Source organism: Cryptotermes secundus, unplaced genomic scaffold (assembly GCF_002891405.2).
Source record: "Cryptotermes secundus unplaced genomic scaffold, Csec_1.0 scaffold2056, whole genome shotgun sequence".
NCBI classification, from domain to species: Eukaryota; Metazoa; Arthropoda; class Insecta; order Blattodea; family Kalotermitidae; genus Cryptotermes; species Cryptotermes secundus.
In genome coordinates, this window is record NW_019721030.1 from 124945 (window position 1) to 143344 (window position 18400).

At 40.0% G+C, this 18400-nt stretch overlaps 1 protein-coding gene across 3 annotated transcripts in view; it reads right to left on the reverse strand.

The window, feature by feature from the left end:
- The window catches only part of LOC111875339 (mucin-5AC), a 60260-nt gene that overhangs the window by 5402 nt on the left and 36458 nt on the right, over positions 1-18400 (reverse strand). The window contains exons 2-7 of one of the 3 annotated variants that reach the window (XM_023871507.2): positions 14121-14202; positions 10019-10239; positions 9612-9693; positions 8520-8663; positions 6551-6605; positions 1313-2513 (exon numbers count right to left, since the gene is read on the reverse strand). In XM_023871507.2, the coding sequence (XP_023727275.1) occupies positions 1313-2513; positions 6551-6605; positions 8520-8663; positions 9612-9693; positions 10019-10239; positions 14121-14202 (1785 nt within the window). Of the gene's footprint in view, positions 1-1312; positions 2514-6550; positions 6606-8519; positions 8664-9611; positions 9700-10018; positions 10240-14120; positions 14203-18400 lie in introns of all 3 variants that reach the window. The other 2 variants (XM_023871508.2, XM_023871506.2) reach the window with 2 other exon arrangements.

An 18400-nucleotide genomic window follows, 5' to 3' on the forward strand; every position in this document is an offset into this window, starting at 1 on the left:
TCATTATGAATATTTGGACAGAAAATAAATAATAATATCTAGATGGGCATGCTCGGGTTACATTATTAGATTCTTGTCTATAGAAGAACATGCTACAATATAACTTATTTATATTGTGACGTGATACCTGAAAGCCAGAATAGTCCATTTCCAGAAAACGCTTAGTAAACACATTCTTGGGGTGACGCAGTCAACATAGGACCTCTGTTGGTTAGTAGCAGGCTGCTACATTTTGTAGCAATGAACAAAACAAATAACAAAATGAGCAAACTATTTTGTTATGGCGACTTATATTCTGACTGCCTGCATATTATAAAGGAGTCATGATTCATTCGTAAGATTTTCTTTATACAGCATTCAGCGGGAGTTCAATGTGAGTAGTCATTTGTCATTTGTTGCTGTAGACACTTGTAGTGCAGTAAGGAATGGAGCGAATCATAGACAGTCATTGTTTGTGAGCTGTCATAATTGACTGTACTTGTAAGAAGTGCCAGTAACTCTAATCATCAAATCCAAAACCCATTATTATTAGACATGCCAACCCCAAATATGTGACAGTATTTAAAATGTACTGCATTTCTTCTTCTCTTCCCACACAATGTGGCATTACTTTGTGCCACATAACAATGATAAAACAATTGTGGGATGTTGATGGTCTAATAGGCAACCGCGTAAAAAGTTTGCGGGCCCTGAAAAGGGCCGTTTGTTCGGTCATGCTTGCACTAGTAGCGTTTGCTGCTTTGTAGCAGACCAGGTCTTTACGGCCGTTCAGCTGGTCTGGCTGGCCAGTGATGTGGTGCTGCGTGTGCCAGTAGGAACAGCTGCCTATGGTGCGAGAGATGACAGAGTCGTTGTCTCGGTGCAATTGCTGGAGAGCTGCTGCTGCTTCATGATGTCAGAGTAGCTGCGTTAGCTGTCTTTGTCATAGTGAGGAGGATCGAAGAACTGATAATAACGAGCTTTGAGCTCCATCTTTTATACCATGATTGTTGGGTGGAGCTAAAGTTGCAGTTACGATTGTGAGCACTGATTGGCTAGCACACGTGATGACCTACAGGCGGGCTGGACATCGAGTGCTGGCCGCAATGTGACATAGCAACTTTCACAAAGAAGAAAACATCTGGTCATGAGCCCCAGCTGGGGCTCGACACCAAGATAGACAGAGTGACTGACCGTCAGTTGCAATGTGACTTTGACTTTGAATGTGACATTGACTTGGCTTGAGCAGAAGTTGAATGCTGTCTGTTAGACAGACGAAGCTGGGTGTTAGTATGTTTGGGTTCCCACACAATATTATAAAATTGTCACTTACCTCAGTGTCTGAGAAGGAGGCCATGAGGTCATCTAGTCTCTTCGGTGGCTGGCTGTTGGTATTGGGTGCTGGCGTGGGTGAAGGGGTGGGGAAGGGTCGTGGCAATAAGGGTTGCTGTTCCTCTGGTTGTGTTGGAAACTTGGAGCTGGTACTGTGTGATGAGTGGCTGGAATATTTGTAGGTGATGACAGTTGGGGGTGGTTCAGTCAGGGGCTCCTTCTCTCGGGGTGACACTTGGTATGTCAATGTGCGCTCACTGGGATGCTCTGTAGGGCTGTAATTTTCAGAATATGATTGGACTGTTCCAGGTGGGTGTGGTTGGTTTGTTCCCGGCAGATATTGTGGGGCTGTTCCTGTTTGATATGACTGATTTGTTCCAGGTGGATATGTATGATTTATTCCTGGCTGACCAGGATGCTCATATGTATATGTTCTTACTGTGGTGGTAACCTTTGTTCCTGATGAGGTTTGTGGGGCTGGACTATAGTTGATGACAGGTGAAGGTGATGGAGTCAGCTCTACAACTTGAGTGCTGTGGTCGGTATATCTTGGAGTAGGGCATGGCAGTGGTGCAGTAGAATGTGATACAGGAGGCACTGGTGAAGGACCAGAATTTCCAGTATTGTTGTAATTATATGTACGAACAGTTGTGATCCTGCTGGATGACCCAGCTGGCTGGCCTGTGTATAGATCAGGTGGGCTCTGATTTAGAGGCCTAACTGGTGAAGTTCCTCTTCTCTGTGATGGGGGAGAGGTCTCTCTATAGCGATCATGTTGTGGAGATGGGGGAATTGGTGTGGAAGATTTAGAGGTCTCATAGTACAGCTCCTTTTGCAGACGACGGTTTGTTGGTGATTTGTCTCGATAGCGCTCTTGTTTTGGGGTGCTGCTACCCTTTGATTCATAGTAAGTATCCTTCTGTACCACAGATCGATGGGCTACCCTAGGAGAAGGATCAGGGTGTCTCATGGGGGAGGGAGAGCGGGCAGGGCGATGCTGAGTATCAACAGTGCCATACATGAGTTCACGTTGTGTAGACGAAGAACGCTTTGGTTGGAGCCGAGGGCTTGAAGGTGGCTCGTTCTGGTAACGACCTGGAGAGGGACTGGTGCCCCCCACATCTGTGTAGGTTCGCTGCTGGACAACACGTGTCACTTGCTGAGCATGCTGGCGTGTGGGTGTGCTGTGGTCAACAGGCTCCCTTTAATATAACAAATTCATTTTAATTCAAGCAAAAATCTGGTAGAGGTATTTATTATGTTAGATATATACTAATATCTGTTGTTTTGAATGTTTACCTTGGGGTAGAGTCAGCTGGATTGTGATATCTTTATCATTTCATTTTGAAATGATATGGGTGAGAGTGAGAACACCTTTTAGACAAAAACGTAATTTTGTGTTACCTTTCTCTCATTCTTTTCATGGGTCCTTGCCCTGTAAGTGCTCTTTTTTTCTCAACCATCTCTCTCATTTGTGAGTATATAATAATGTATAGAGTTCCTGATAAATTTCTTATTAACAATTTTAAATATATTTTGCAAACATTCTCATAATCACAGTAGCTGGAAATGAGAGGAAAAGGAGATATGTAGATTTTGGGGGAATTTTCCATATAAATAAGATAAGATTGATTAAAATAATCATTCTTGTTTCAAACACCAAGGGCCTTCAGTGTTTTAACTACAGTGTTCTTATTCATAGGGTATAAGTAATATTCATGATTGCAGAATTTGAAAAAAATCAATTTTTATATCAGATGTTAGAGTGTTCTTCAAACAGAAAGAACAAATTGAATTCTAAAAATCACTTCATCGCATGAGTGATACCTGAGATATATGTGTCTATTACCAAGAGTTTTCTTCTAACATAACAATACTTTCTATGAATTCTGAGTGCACTATATGCTTCTTGTGTGTCAAGATATTGTAAGATGTTTGTGTAACTATAGAGAGGGTTTGGGTTGGTGAATGGATTTATTGGATATTTACAGGTTGTAACTACAGATAACTATAACAATATCGCTATTTCCACACTTTACAGTTCATTAAAGCATGTAATATTGTGTTCCCAGTCTGTTACTAGATGCTTCCTGATAACAGCTCCAACAATGGCTATTCTTTGGCCTTCAGCTCAAGTCCTCTCTTTGCAGACTCCTGTACAGAATTCACTCTCAGCTGACTAAGTCAAAGTCGAACTCACATTGCGGCTGATGGCCAATCAGTCAGTAAGTCTTGGTGTCTAGCCCCCTCCTGGGGCTCATGACCAGATATTTATTACCCTTTGATAGTTACAGTCTTGTTCTTCTGGGGTGCCCTCTCTGACGAGAGAATGGGTCTGTCTTTTGTACTTGCTGCTAGTCCTTCACCAGTACAGTCTCTCTCAGGTCCGAGTCCCTTGGGGCTTGTGACCATATTTTACTGTCTCAGATTTGATCCTTCCCTTTTCATCGCCTCCTACGACTCACAAGATCATGATGGAGATATTCAACCCCGCCTCCACACGGTTGTAACCCTACTGACTAAGCTCAAAACCTCTCTGTTATAACATCTTGGCATGGACCACATAGAAAACAGCTCTTCTGTTGTTGTGTGAGTGTATGCTGCGGGCATCACCTAGCAACAGCCGCTGTTTACAGAGTCACTGCTTAGCAACAGGTCTATGTGCCACAATATTGTAGCATGTAGGCCCATTAATGACTCTGTAAACAATGGCCGTTGCTAGGTAATGGCTGCAACAGTTTCCTAAAATGCACCAGTGAAGTAACTAGGTAGCGGTGTTCTCTATGTGGTCCATGCAACAGCTCTGTGATGCAACAATGGAACTGGTGGCAGAGGTGTTTTCTGTGCAGTCCATGCCGAGTTGTTATAATCATTATAAATCTAGAGTTAATTGCTGTGAGACAGTCGCAGCCAGTAAGGACATAAACACGGAACCTGTGGAAGCTACTGCCTTGGGAGTCGTTACCAGGTGACAACTGGTGAAGATACACCAGACTGAGAAAACTTAGTGCGTGCTTTAGTGAATTGCCGAATGTGTGAATTAGCAATAATGCTCTAGTTGTTTGTAGTTTTTTTATTGCTAGTGGGGTGGACTAAGTTCCTTGTACTGCGGCCACTTCTGGCCTATTGTACCAGCCCCAGATGATAGGTGAAGGTGAGTGTGGAGCAATTGGTGGAATGAAGAAACCGAAGTACTTGGAGACAACCTGCCCCAGCGTCACTTTGTCCACCACAAATCCCACTTGACCAGACCCGGGATCAAACCCGGGCGGCCATGATGGGAAGCCAGAGACTAACCGCTTGAGCTATGGCGCGGCCTTGTTTGTAGTTAAGTTCTGTAAGAGTTCGGCAAATCCAATTACCAATCGAAACCCCATCTATAGTCACTCATACAGGTAACAATTGTTTTGAAATGGGATAGAATTGATTGCATTATTAGATTGAAGATTGCATTGTGTAGTTGTATCACCACACTATGAAGATGTAACGCCTGCTGGCAGAAAAGAATACCATTCGAGAAAATATGGACTCAACTCAAGAAACGATGGAAACCAACCAAAAAGAAATGGAAGCCACAATAGGGGCTGAAATAAAAACCGTTCAAGGAAAGATGAACGCTAATCTAGAAAAAAAAGGAGGACAGACAAGAGGAGATGAAAGCCCAGGTGGGTTCTCTTGCCTCCTGGATCGATGTCAACCAAGAAGAGATGAAGGCCATGTTGGATGCCTATCTAGAAAAGCTGGAGGCAAATCCAGAATAACAAACTCACAAGTTGGAGGTCATGAAGCGAGCAGTCGGGATTTCCATCAGGATTCGAAAAATGAATGTCACGACATTATGGAGGAGTCAGCCTCCACCCAAATGGAAGAAGAAACTATATAGCAGCTTAAGAGCCAGGGATGCTGGAGTAACGACAACTCTAAGAATTTCTCCATGCATCATCGGAAAAGCAGGTGATGGTAGGTATACCTGATCCAGCTCGCACCTAATCAGGGAATCTGAACGGCCTTTAGGAAGGAGCAACAGGAGCAGTTGGAGAGTAATCATTGTTAGAATCTAGCTATGGGGAAGGAAGGCAAGGCCAATCACAGACGTCACGAGCACAGCTCTCAGAAAAGTAGAAATTTTGGTACGCCTGTAGGTCATTCGGGAAGAATAGCCTAAGGAGGGAGCAATGTGGCATATGGACCCACTGCTAGGCAACGACCACGGAATAAGCAGATATACAACAGGCGTTATTGAGTAACAACTTTTCAAAGAAACATATTCCCACCTCAACATCTGTACTACAACAATGAGGAGGTGAATTTTCTATGCTGTCTGTGCCGAGGGAACATGAGAAGAGCTCAGTCAATCAGAAGAGTAGACGTTGGTGTGAGAGGATCGCCAGCCTGGGAGTTAGTTACAAGATAGTCACCGGCCAGTAAGGACATGAGCACAGAAGATGGGAAAACTATGACATTGAAAGCTGTTACCAGGCGACAACCATTGAAGATACAAGCACACTAAGAAGACTTAGTGCATGGTGTAGTGAATTGTAGAGTGTGTGATCTAGCAATAGTGCTATAGTTATTTTTAGTTACGTTCTGTAAGTGTTCAATAAATCCAGTTACCAATCCAAAACCCGCTTATAGTTGCTCATACACATGACAATATGATATGACTACTTTTTGCTGATCACTCAAACAAAAGTCAAGTATTATATTTTGTCACCTGATTTATGAATATGATTTATCGTGTATATTCAAACCAAATAAAATGATTGGATGGTGAAAGGTATGACATTCTAACCAATGGATGGGACGTTATCACAGTGAAACCAGACAAAATTATTGCAGCATAATAAAGTCCCTGTGTACCTGTAGAGCTGGGATAACACAGTTCATACAGCAACTGGCTAAGGGCTGGACAGACAAGAGGTAGGAGTTTGAGTCCAAGTAGGGACAGTATTTGTTTCCTCTCCACATCATCCACACTGGTTCTGGAGCCCACCCAGCCTCCTATCCAGTGGGTATGGGGGTGCTTTTCCCATGGTAAAGTGGCTGGGGTATGAAGCTGACCACTCACTTTCAACCAGTATCAAGGTCAAGAATACAGGGATCTATACATCCACTTTCCCATATGTCTTCATGTCATAATGCTTAATTAGTTATGCACAGGGACAACTTTCCCTTTTACCTCATATAGCTATTCAAACCCAGATAATGACATGTCATTCAAATTGATTTTGGTACTTACAGCAGTCCTTGATCAATATTCTGAGTGCTGGTTACACTTGTAGAAACAACACCACCTGGTGGAAGAAAAAGCAGTTGTGAGCACTGGGTGAATCTGCAGTTAACATTCATTTCATGTGTTATTAACAATGTAACTAACTGCATGGATCTGAGTCCTTCTTGACAAACCACCAGTCATTCAGCTACTCAACAATATCCCAACATTATATTGAACTTGAAGGTTCATCATCATGTTCATAGCAGCCTGCCATTGGTCCCTATTCTGAGCCCGATGACTCCAGTCCATACCAACCCTGTCCCATTTCTCTAAGATCCCCCATAATATTATCCTCCTGCCTATATCTAGGTTTTCTTTTTCTGGGCTCTTTCCTTCTGGGTTTCCAATCAAAACCCTGTATGCATTTCTCCTCGCCCTCATTCATGCTATATGTCCTGCCCATCTCACCCCCTTTGTACATGATTATTATATTTGACAAATAGCATAAGTTATGAAGCTCCTCACTACACAACTTTCTTCAACATCCTATTATTTGGTCAGAATGTTTTCCTCTGTGCCCCATTCTCAAACATTCTCAGTCTGTGCCTTCTCTGTGATGTCAGAGACCAAGTTTCACACCCATACAAAACTGGGAGCAAAATTATGGGTTTGTATGTTTTAATTTTTACACTTTTAGACAGCAGACAAGAAAATAAAAGGTTCTGAACCGAAAGGTAGCAAGTATTACCTGAATCTAATCCACTTTTAATTTCCTCCTCAATCAAATTTTTATTTGTTACTGTTATTCCCAAGTATCGGGATTTTGACACATTTTCAAAGGAACTGTTACCTAACTTTAGGCAGGGATTTTACCCTGCATTCCGGTGATGAAACATCAACATATGCTTGGTTTTCTTTGTTTACTTCTAGATCAACCTCCTTACTGAGGTTCTGTTAGCCCCATGTCCAGCCCCCAGGCTGGAGGACCACCTTTTGTTGGCAGTCTGCAGCTGTTTAGTTAATGTATAGGCAGCTACCCTTCATATCTAGAGGCTGTCTTCTCCATCTGCAGCCTAAGAATTTGCCATGCCATGGCGAGAAGGAACCCACTTAACATGGTTGTTAACAATATAGTGCAGTGAATTAAAGAAGTATGACTTTCTTATGTTATCAGTTCAGAAATTGTTGGCATACTTAGTTATGCATAACCTACAGCAGACTCATAAGTGACATTTGCTGTTCTCACAGTAGTGAGTATGAAGAACTGCTGTTCCCATGCAGAAAAATCCATACTGCAGTTTCAGAAACACCTGTTTCATACATCAGGTCATAATCCAATTTCAACATGTTTCATCACAGCCACACTATATGCATGATTCCATTGTTGTCACAATCTCATTTTTATGATCCTAGTGCTTTTCTACAGAGGAAGTAACAGAAAAATAAACAGAATTAACTATTTTTGCAGGGGTTGTCTCTCCAAGAGGAACATCTTTTACCTTTACCATTTTTTCCTATGACATGTCATTTGTGAGAAATTTTTGTGATTACATATATGTATGTGTGTGTATNATACATTTGAAATGTTAATTTAAAAAGTAAAAGTAAAGCTATCCCTGTACCAGGCCGTGAAGGCCCATAGGATTGTGAGACGTTGAGGGTCCCACATTATCTAGACAATCGGCTCAAAGATGGAGGTAAGGTTGTCAGTCTTACGTGCCGGCCGCGCTTTACTCCCCAAGAAAATTATTTATTTAATTCCTGGTACTCATTTCTGTTAATGTAATTTAATTCGGATATAATGTTCGTGTTTTTTAATCCTTGCGACCATTGGCAATTCAGTTTTAGAAAACACAAGTTTAGTCAGGTCTCTTTTCAAGTCATTTATTTTACATTGATGACAAAAATGTAAAACGTACTATAGTGTATGTATGTTAAAATGTATTTGCAATATAAAATACGTATATTTTATTAGTATCTTAAAGACTAGTACCTTGGTCTGTGCCAAAGCCTGCTTTCTGTGCTTGGTGCAAGTCTACCAACAGGCTGTCCAGCTCATTAAGATTCTGTTGCAGTCGAGCATCAGATGTAGGGTCTGATGATGACACACTGCTGCCATCTACAAGCAGCCCTGATACTGTCAGAAAATTCAGTTATTATGTAAAGAACACATTCACAGGAAGTGTTTCTTTTTGTGTTTCAGTAAAACAATAAATAATACTGAATACATTAATTCTCATAAGAGAGGTTTTCCATAGTTTCCTCAAACCTTACAGAAAAATGCTACAAAAACTGTATGAAGAGGTCATTGCTGCTTCCTTCCACATCTTACCAAGTTTTCATTTACAGACATCGTTTCATTTCTCACTGAATATGCTGCAGCCAACACAGTTGACACAGCATTGCTAATAAATGAACTAATCATCTTACTTCTGTTAGAATCTTTGATTCACCATGCCACAAGATGTGTGATAATGTCTGTAAACTGTGGCTTGTGATAATGCTTATCTGAATCGTAATTTCCCTCACATTTGGAATTTCTAAACCCCAAGTAATTGCCATTGATTTCACTTTAAGAGCCTAAGTGTATAATAATCTTTGCCGTTAATGCTGTCATGACATATAACCTGAAAACATACTACACATTGATAATTAGCTAACCAGTTATTGCATAACAGAATCTGAGGTTCAACACCACTAACACAAAGCTTTCCATTAGGCCCAAATACGAGTGAGGTCCATGAGTAGCCATACTCACAACCCATTTCCTAATTCCACCTTAGTATTGGCCTGTCATCTCCTTGTCTTCCAAGAGATTTCCTGTCAAATTTCTGTATGCATTTCTTATCTCCCTCAACCAGACTAACTGCATAATCCATCCTAACTCCCTTGATTTGGATACAGTAATAATAAAAAATTAATTATGTAACTACAAATTTCCCCCAAACCAGTATTTCACCTTCAGTCTTCACTTCATTTGACTTAGATGCAACCATTTTCATATACTTGCTGTTTCTAAGAGACAAAGTTTCACAGCCACACAAGACAATATGTATGAATAGATAAATGCCTCATTGATACTCACTTGGTTGGGTGGTGTTGGTGCTTGTGTTATACTTGTAAGACAAAGTCTTATAAGTTGTCATACTGCCTCCACCTTGCTGCTGCTGTTGCTGAAACAGTCGGTAACATGTGCTAGTTCTTTAATGGTTTCAGTTGTCCTGAGTTCTTATTTCCAGATCTCCCAGGTGGAGTAGAAACACAGCTGTCGTTATTGTTATCATCACTATCACTAATGCAACAATTTTTCTTTTCAGCTCCATATCAAAGAGACTAATGAAAGACAAATGTTACACTCTTTCTTTTATTTAGAAGAAACCCGGACTTAATTTGGTGCTGAGCGCTGATGGTTCAAGGTATCAGAATATATCAGAAAACCATCTATCACTTGGAAGAATCTGCAGGGAAAGGATGCAGTGATGTATCACTCACCAGCAACTCCACTCCTGGACTGGAAGCTCTTTCAGAAACAACTGTTGTTGGGTTTGCTGCAGACAGGTATTGCACCTGGTATCCAGGCGCTCCATCATGCTGTATGGTTCTGGTAGTGACTTCACGATATGTTTGGGTACTGCCAGGAATTGTGATGCCGTTCACTGCTGCAGATGAAGGTGGTCGTGACACACTGGTTTGTAAGTCCTCCAGCAGAGCATCTAGTAACAATAGAATAAGTCATCGCATTGTTTGCCATTTCTGTTTCATATAAAGCAGTCCAAGCAGAAATTGATGATGATGGCTTTGTCATCCCTTTACTGGTCTTCAGAGTAGGGTTCAGTGGAAGCAGGAAGGCTATGCTATATAGAAACACAATGGTATAAATTTTAAATATATTTTGTTTATTTGTTTGTTTGTTAGTTTGTTTGTTTGTTGGTTTAATGATATTTAAAAGCTCTAGGTTGTATATGGACAACTGACAGGACAAGCACGAATGATGAATCTGGGAAGATCTGCAGCCCTCCTCCTGTATCCATTAGCTGTATTTAACTAATCAGTATCATATGCTGGTTTAAAGATAGATGAAACTGAGACATTTAGAGATAGCTATGAATAAGAAATGAGCGGGAGAAAAATATGTAACAAAAAATGTTCATAGTACATACTCTTCATATAGCCCTGTTAGACAAAATTAAGTAAAGGAGAATGACATGAGTGAAGGAATGTTGTGAGATAATATTAAAATGGTTCCTAGGAAACTTGGGTATGGGAATATGAATTTGACTAAACTTGTTCCATTTGGAGTCTAGTGATAGGTAAAGGATGAATTGGTTTTCCCATGGTAAATTATTAGCTGTCAAAGTTTTGAGAACTGACCAGACCTGAGTATGAGTTTTTCTGATCAGAGACTGGCATCTTAACTCTTGCCAGGGCCATACTTCAGAAATGACCTTGCAGCTTGGAACCAAGACTAAAGTGTAACCTCCATCGGCCAGAACCATTCTCATTGCCATCCTATTGTGTGTGGTATGGTTTGATCTCCAAGTGCTCCCACCTCATAAAGCCACGTGTTCACCTAACTAGGTGGAAGTGTTNTTCCCATGGTCAGTCAGATTCTCAAGAAAAATCTATAATAAAAAGAACTACATGAACCCAAATGATATCTCAGTTTGCTTTCAGGACTGACAAACGGTATGAACACTACAAATATTAGTGCAAATATTATTTTTCTGGACATTATCCATTGTGCTGTCTTTATCTAAAAATACCATCCTGTTCATTAATTTTTTTATGTGCATAGTATGAATTTGTCAGTAGGAAAATAAAAGTTGAACTGGTTTTATGAGTCTAAAATAATTAATGCACTGCAGACAGAGATAAATGTATATCATAGTGAAGGAGATATCAAATTTATATAGTACATGATTGAATTAATCAGGTTATTGTCATTATTTAACTCAGAATCTTGTATCAGTCCATTGGCTTTCCAAAACACCAAAGATTAAGAGCAAGGCTCCACAAATACTACTCTCAAATCTACTAACAACTAAGGAGAATATGCTCCAACATTGAGCTTGAGCTTAAAATTTTGCCCTTCATTAATTTCTTGGCACCTTGATTAAGGTATGCATTATCATTTTTATGTGAACACGTAATGTGATATCTTACTCTGAGTGAAGAACATGCATTGTTGCAAGTGTATGAAAATTAAAGGCTCAGCAAAATATGTGAACCCAAGGGATGTGGTGAATAATTGATGTTTCAGACACAAGGAAATCTATGATTTCTGCAATGCATTCATTTTTGTTTATTATAATCAAAGGAAGGAAATTAATGTAGAGCTGGAAGTGGATTTGGGATGGAAAAAGAGAACAAATTGATACAGTAAATATTTCTATGGTAAATCTGCTTGGAAAGTAATCACTGAGAAAACGGAGAAGGAGTTGGAAGAATAATAAAATGAATCTTATTATTAGTGAAATAGATTAACTTAGGACTCGGTCTAAAATTAATAGTGTTTAATCTTCAGGTTTGATTGCTGTAGATATAAGTTAAGTCAAATTGGGCCTGGTATTAATAATGTTGAATCTTTAGGTTTATAAACCCATACTTAGAGGTGGTACGGATTGGGTTTTTGGTGTTAGTGGCATTGAGTATTCAGATTCCCCTACCAGAAAGCTATGAGTAGTTAGCTAGTTACAATACAATAAAAAATTATGACAGTCACAGTTACAAGAATGCATGTGACATTCTTACCAGTTGCACGAAAGAACACTTGTATCACTGATGTGCTCTGACATTACCCATAGCAGTGTGTACTTCTTGCAGCATGGCCAGAAGAGCTTTGTTATTATCCATGATCAAACTAAAATTAGTGCAGAATTATACTGACAGCAGAGTCATGAGGGTTAGGTTGACAGGTCGTGACCTTGTCACAGGAGTGACCTCTGGGTGCAATAGTTAAAGAGTGTAGGCATCAGTAATCTTCATTATGGGGTCAATTTATAGATAGCAATTAACTTTTACATTCTCCACACAGCAAATCCAGAAGGTGTGAGATGTTGACTGGTCAGGGAAACACTGGTCTAGTTTGATGCCCAGGGGATCCAACTGTGGCACCAGCAGCATATAAACTAGGTCCGATACCTGCCACAACTGGAAATAGCCAAGTTTTTGTATGGTTGGCTCATTGTGTTGTGGCTAGCATTAATCTAAGATGAACTGCTATTCACCACAATAGTAATTCTGAGGTACGAGTACAGTCTGCTGATTAGTTACTGCTGTACCACTTCTCAGTACTGCCAGTAACATTTCATTGTTTTCTAGTAAAACTTCAATTAGCAAGTGCACAGTTCATAGAACTTGAGTTTCTATTGGTCAGTCTACCAAATCTGAATTTTAAGTGTAATCTACTGAATTTGAATTTCCAATGGTAAATTTACACTGCTTTTTATTATTTCCAGGAATATTTTGCTTTTATTTAATTGTTACTGTTTTAAGAATATTTCAGTCTTAATTGAAAGTATACAGCCTGCCAAATTTTAATTCATAATGTATATCACCAAATTTGAACTAGCAGTACCATATGCGGTCTGCCAGATTTGTATAACTAATATACAATCTGCCATATGTGAGTGTGTAGTTTGCTAAATTGAATTGTTAGTGTACAATTAGCCAAATGAGAAGTGACGATGAAGAGTGTATCATATTTTAAATTGTGTACATTGTGAAAAATTGATTTTTTAGTGCAGAGTATACTTAATTTGACTTACTAGTACTCAGTCACAAAATGCATACTGGAGTAACCTCCAACACCTTTGTACCAAGTTTCATAGAAAATAAGCCAATTTAAAAGTTGTATCATACACCAACAGTATGAATTATGGCGGTGAAAGATTTTATTCTAGCATGGTTCTTTGCTCATCAAAACTACTTTGGGATAGACACATATGGAGTTGGGGAATTCAATGTCTTGAATGAAAAATGACATGAAAAGAGGCTACACAGGAGTGAAGTGAGGTAAAATATAGTTCAATTGTAAGCTTTTATGGAGACAGTCTTGATCTTTTGGGTTTCATAACAACACTGAATGTCTAGAATAGTTTAATTCTTGCTTTGTAGAAGCCATTTGGTTTTCATATAAATCTTATGGCTGTGGCTCTTTCAAATATCACATTTTTTGCACTAACTGAAAGATTATTCTGGTGTGGGTCAGTGAGGTATCATGTCCCTTTCCAAATGTACTCAGGAATGGTTACTGTGAAGCAATGTGTCGGGCTTCAGCCTAAAGACAAGTGTTGGAAATTCATCCTCTGTCTGTGGGGGCACTGGTTAGGTGTCACACTGTAGGCTTGTTCTGTTATAGGATTAATTCATTAAAATGGAAGAAAATTCATGTTAAGGCATTATATTGCATGGCCAACCAACTAATGACTGCCCCTGAATGATGAGCCCCTGCTGTCCTGCTGATATGCGCTTGGTGATGACTGCAAAAGCACCTGTACGTTTAGATAGTGACTTCAGTGCCACTGATAACCCTCATCTCAGAGTAGTAGCGTTTCACCTACAGGCAATCATATGTTGGTTGACTTGTACATACCAAGATTGTTGTCCAGTGAAGGGTTCTGCTGCACCGTGGTGGTAACTGTCTGTCTGACTGTGCTGCTGCTGCTTGCCATGCTCTGCAATGACAGACCCACAACTATCATGCTTGCCTCATATACTGTCAACACCTAACATTAATATCCGAATTTTCAACGCCATTAATTCGAAAGCCAACCATAAGACATGGTCTTGAGTCAATTCAGTCCAGTTCACATCCTCACAACCAATTTCCAGAAGACTTATTCTAATATCATTATTCCATCTCTAGGCATTACGGTCCATTGGTCTCATCCGATGAGCATTTTCTTCTCACAGGCTATTTACAGCTCATTTCAACTATCTTAATTGTAGGATTCTCGCAATATTACACAATAGTATTATTAGATGGAGAAATCAAGCAGGTCATGATGCACTGGACGAATATGTACTAGGGTAACAATGTGTAGAAGTTGGATATGGTAGAGCAGTAAAAGTAAAAAAAAGTAAAGCTATCCCTGCACCAGGCCGTGAAGGCCCATAGGGTTGTGAGACGTTGAGGGTCCCACATTATCTAGATAATCGGCTCAAAAATGGCGGTAAGGTTGTCAGCCTTATGCGCTTTACTCCCCCCAAAATTATTTAATTAATTCCTGATACTCATTTCTGTTAGAGGCTGAGTCAACCCCAGGGCCATAGTGCGGCTGGAAGGATTAGGTCAATTGAAAAAGAATCCAATGCCCTCATCGGGACTTGAATCCGCGACCTTCCGGCTTGTAGCATAGCCCCTCAACTAACTACGCTACCTCGTGCCCCCTGTGGTTCAATATTATACAGCCAGTAATTTATTATATTACGTAATTTGGATGATGCAGTTACAATTGTATCGGCAGCAGATTTTCCAAACATGTTAAACACTAATCTTGGCTTTCAGATGACTACCCCAGAAAAGTTTATCGCTCTTCTCTTTCTTACAGGTAGTTTTTAATAACAGAGATACTTGAGTTTTTCCAAATAACATGAAAGCAGCAATTTTGAATTGTGACATTTAATGACAGTACTAGTAATATTATGTTGTGCTCTATGTACTGCATGCAGATACCTTAATGTTAGCATAATAGTATGTGAGGATGTTAACTAAACTGAACTGGTTCACGACTGAGTCCTACTGCTGGCCTTGGTGTCAGGGGTGTCGAAGTTTTGGGATGTATTGTTCGAGAGTTGCAGTTACTACGAGTTTTAATACTGAATGGAAAGTACGCTACAGATCATGAAGTTCGTCTGTACATAATTCTATCCGGTCTCTGACTGTTCGTAATTCTTAGGTTCACAAATTTTATTCATCATTTTGTTTACAGGTACAATAACTTCTCGCCATCTTTTGGAGGTGCGTTCCCAAGAAAGGCCGCTGCTGGTAAGGTCAAGGGCTAGTGTGAAACGGATTTAGAGGGACCGCTGCCAAATCTAACACCGTTCATAACCAAAATTGCCTGTTCCTTCGCTAAACATAAAACGCGCCTTGACACGGATAAAAAATACTCGAAATTAGACATAAAATACAAAGAAGTTCCACAAGAAGGCAATATAATTATAGTCTGAAATCTATAAAACTGGTTTCGATTGCGATTACAGCCCTTCCCGAAGGTAACGCGGAGCTCTTCATGCGGAAGTCCCTGATTCTTCTGTGCATACACAAGCAGAAACTGCAGATATCCAAGGCAATTTATCACAGTAGGCAAGCCTGGATATAAACGGATATCTTCGGATACTTATAATACGCGGTTCATGGGGGTTTTTGTATACTCAGTCCTTAGGGTTCTTTCTCCAGAGCGAGAAACAAAGTTTCGTGCATTCTCGCGGAAACAACGGACCGTGTCCCGTCAGCATCTCCTTTACTGATAACGAATGCCGTGGCCTAATGGTGCTTCATATTCGGAAGTCCCCATTCAAATTCCGTCCCTTAGGCGAGCTATCCGGAATGGGTCTTCGGTTTGTCTGCGGCCTCGTATGCGTATTCGGGAATAGTAACTTCAAAAGTCACGATCGTTTCATCTCACATCCCTCCAGATACATCACTCACAACCGTCCTGCCATAGGTCCTATACCATAACATCATAAGTTTCTTAAAATATTACAATTAATTCATAATCGACCTGCAGTTACTCTCTTGACGTTACGTAACCTCCCAGTCGACAAAGTGCATCGTTAAATATGCGTGTCAAGAAAAAATTTTCTACTTACATATGATTACAGTGTCACAGATGCTAAATGAGCTCATTAATTTGTGTGCATTGATAAATAAACAGGGATGTGTGTGAGTGAGCCTTACGCGCTGGCCGTCCTTTACCCCTGAGGAAAATTCCTGATAGAGGCTGAGTCGACCTGAGGGCCATAGTGCGGCTGGAAGGATTAGGTAAATTGAAAAATCCAATGACTTCATTGGGATTCGATCCCGGGACCTTCCGGCTTGCATCATAGTGCCTCTCAAGCGGTTAGTCGCTGCCTTTCCACCGCGGCGGCCCACGATCGATCTCGGGGTCTGGTCAAGTGGAATTTGTGGTGGACAAAGTGGCGCTGGGGCGGGTTTTCTCCGAGTACTTCGATTTCCCCCACCAATCTTCATTTCACCAAATTCTCCATCATCATAATCACCCGGGGCAGGCTACAATAGGCCAATCAGTGGCCGCCGTGCAGAGTGGACCCAGTTGGACTCCACCCCCCACTAAGCGAATCATAGTGCCTCAACCAAAGCAAAAGATGAGTCAACTAAAAGTACTAAGAACTCAAAGCATAAACAATTTTAGCACGAGAATCCCTTTAATCAGAATGTTTGATTAATTAATAATTTATTTGGAATTACTCTTTTATCAAACCGGATGAACCTTGATAGCATGTAATAATTTCACAGACATGCTTACAGAAAGCAAATGTGAATGGAATTTTGTCAGTTTATGGCTCACCCTATTGGATTGCTTCATCCTGTTTGATGCAGAAACGGGAATTTTAATGTTACGAGAATTTTTTAATATAGTGCTCCGAAATTTAATCTTACGAAGTGCCCACAACTTATATAGTCATCCCCATTAATTGACATTGTGCAATTCCATGAAACGTCGGTTATAGCATTTGCTTTGATATTCATTGCAGGGCCCATGATTTCACAATAATAAAACTGCATCATCACAATACCAGAATGGCTTGGTGACCCGATTGCGCGCACGATGACAATCATCGATTGACAGATGAACGATCATTTGAGTATATGGATATTCCGTTGGAGTGTCGATTGATCGAATCGTCGATTATCGGCGGACGACTGTGTTTTTCTCTTTTGCTTACTGGTAAGGTAGCTTACTCTGCGGTCAGCTATCAAAGCCTCTGGCATTTTAAGATGACTTTGCTGTCTGTCGTAGTGTGCAGACACTTTTATTTTAAACTAAATAATTTTCGTAGAATGGGCAATCTCGAGTAGGATTGGGCTGGGTGGAGCTCGTTGCTCTGTTTCTATTGTGTCTGAATATAACCTGAGCGGTTTGTCGTCATCAGAAAGTTGCAATAAAATTCTTGATTATTTTGTCTAACATAAAATTATATCAGAAAATGCTTCTGTTTCAGAGCCTATCTCAAGAACTTTATAACACCCTTCAATGTCTACACTGTTCATATATTACTTCCCATCGACCCAAATTCATTGTTTTAATTTTCATCTTTTCCTGATGGAGCGATTAAAACAAAATTGAAGGTATTTGAAAAGTAAATCGTGGATAACATATTTAGGTCTAAGCGAGGTAAAGAAACATGGGAATGTAAAAATAACGGGATACTTCATACGTGGTATATATCTTATGTATTTTAGAATTAAATTTAAAATCGGTTGTGAACATAACCGTCATGCGCAGAAACAAATGCATATAGAGGTTTTATTAGAAAACCAAAAGAAAAGAACAATTACATATAACGAGATGTAGCGGGGGATAATGTTAAAAGTAGTCCTAAAGAAGGAGCTGTGAACTAACTCGCAACAGAACGAATTGACGGCTTTTGTAGTAACGATGACAAAAATTTCGATTCTGTAACACAGAAAAGTTAATGACTGGGTAAATTCTACACTAGGAAATTGGTTACTTTCCCTGCAAGGTGACTTTTTAATTTATTTAAATACTCTACTCCACAAGAGTAATTTTCAGACAGTTATAGCTGAAGTTACGCTTTTTTCCTAATAAAATTTTACAAAATAGAAAATTAGTTCAAGCAAAAGTTAAAGAAGATATTTTAAACATAATACGTAATAATGCTTTA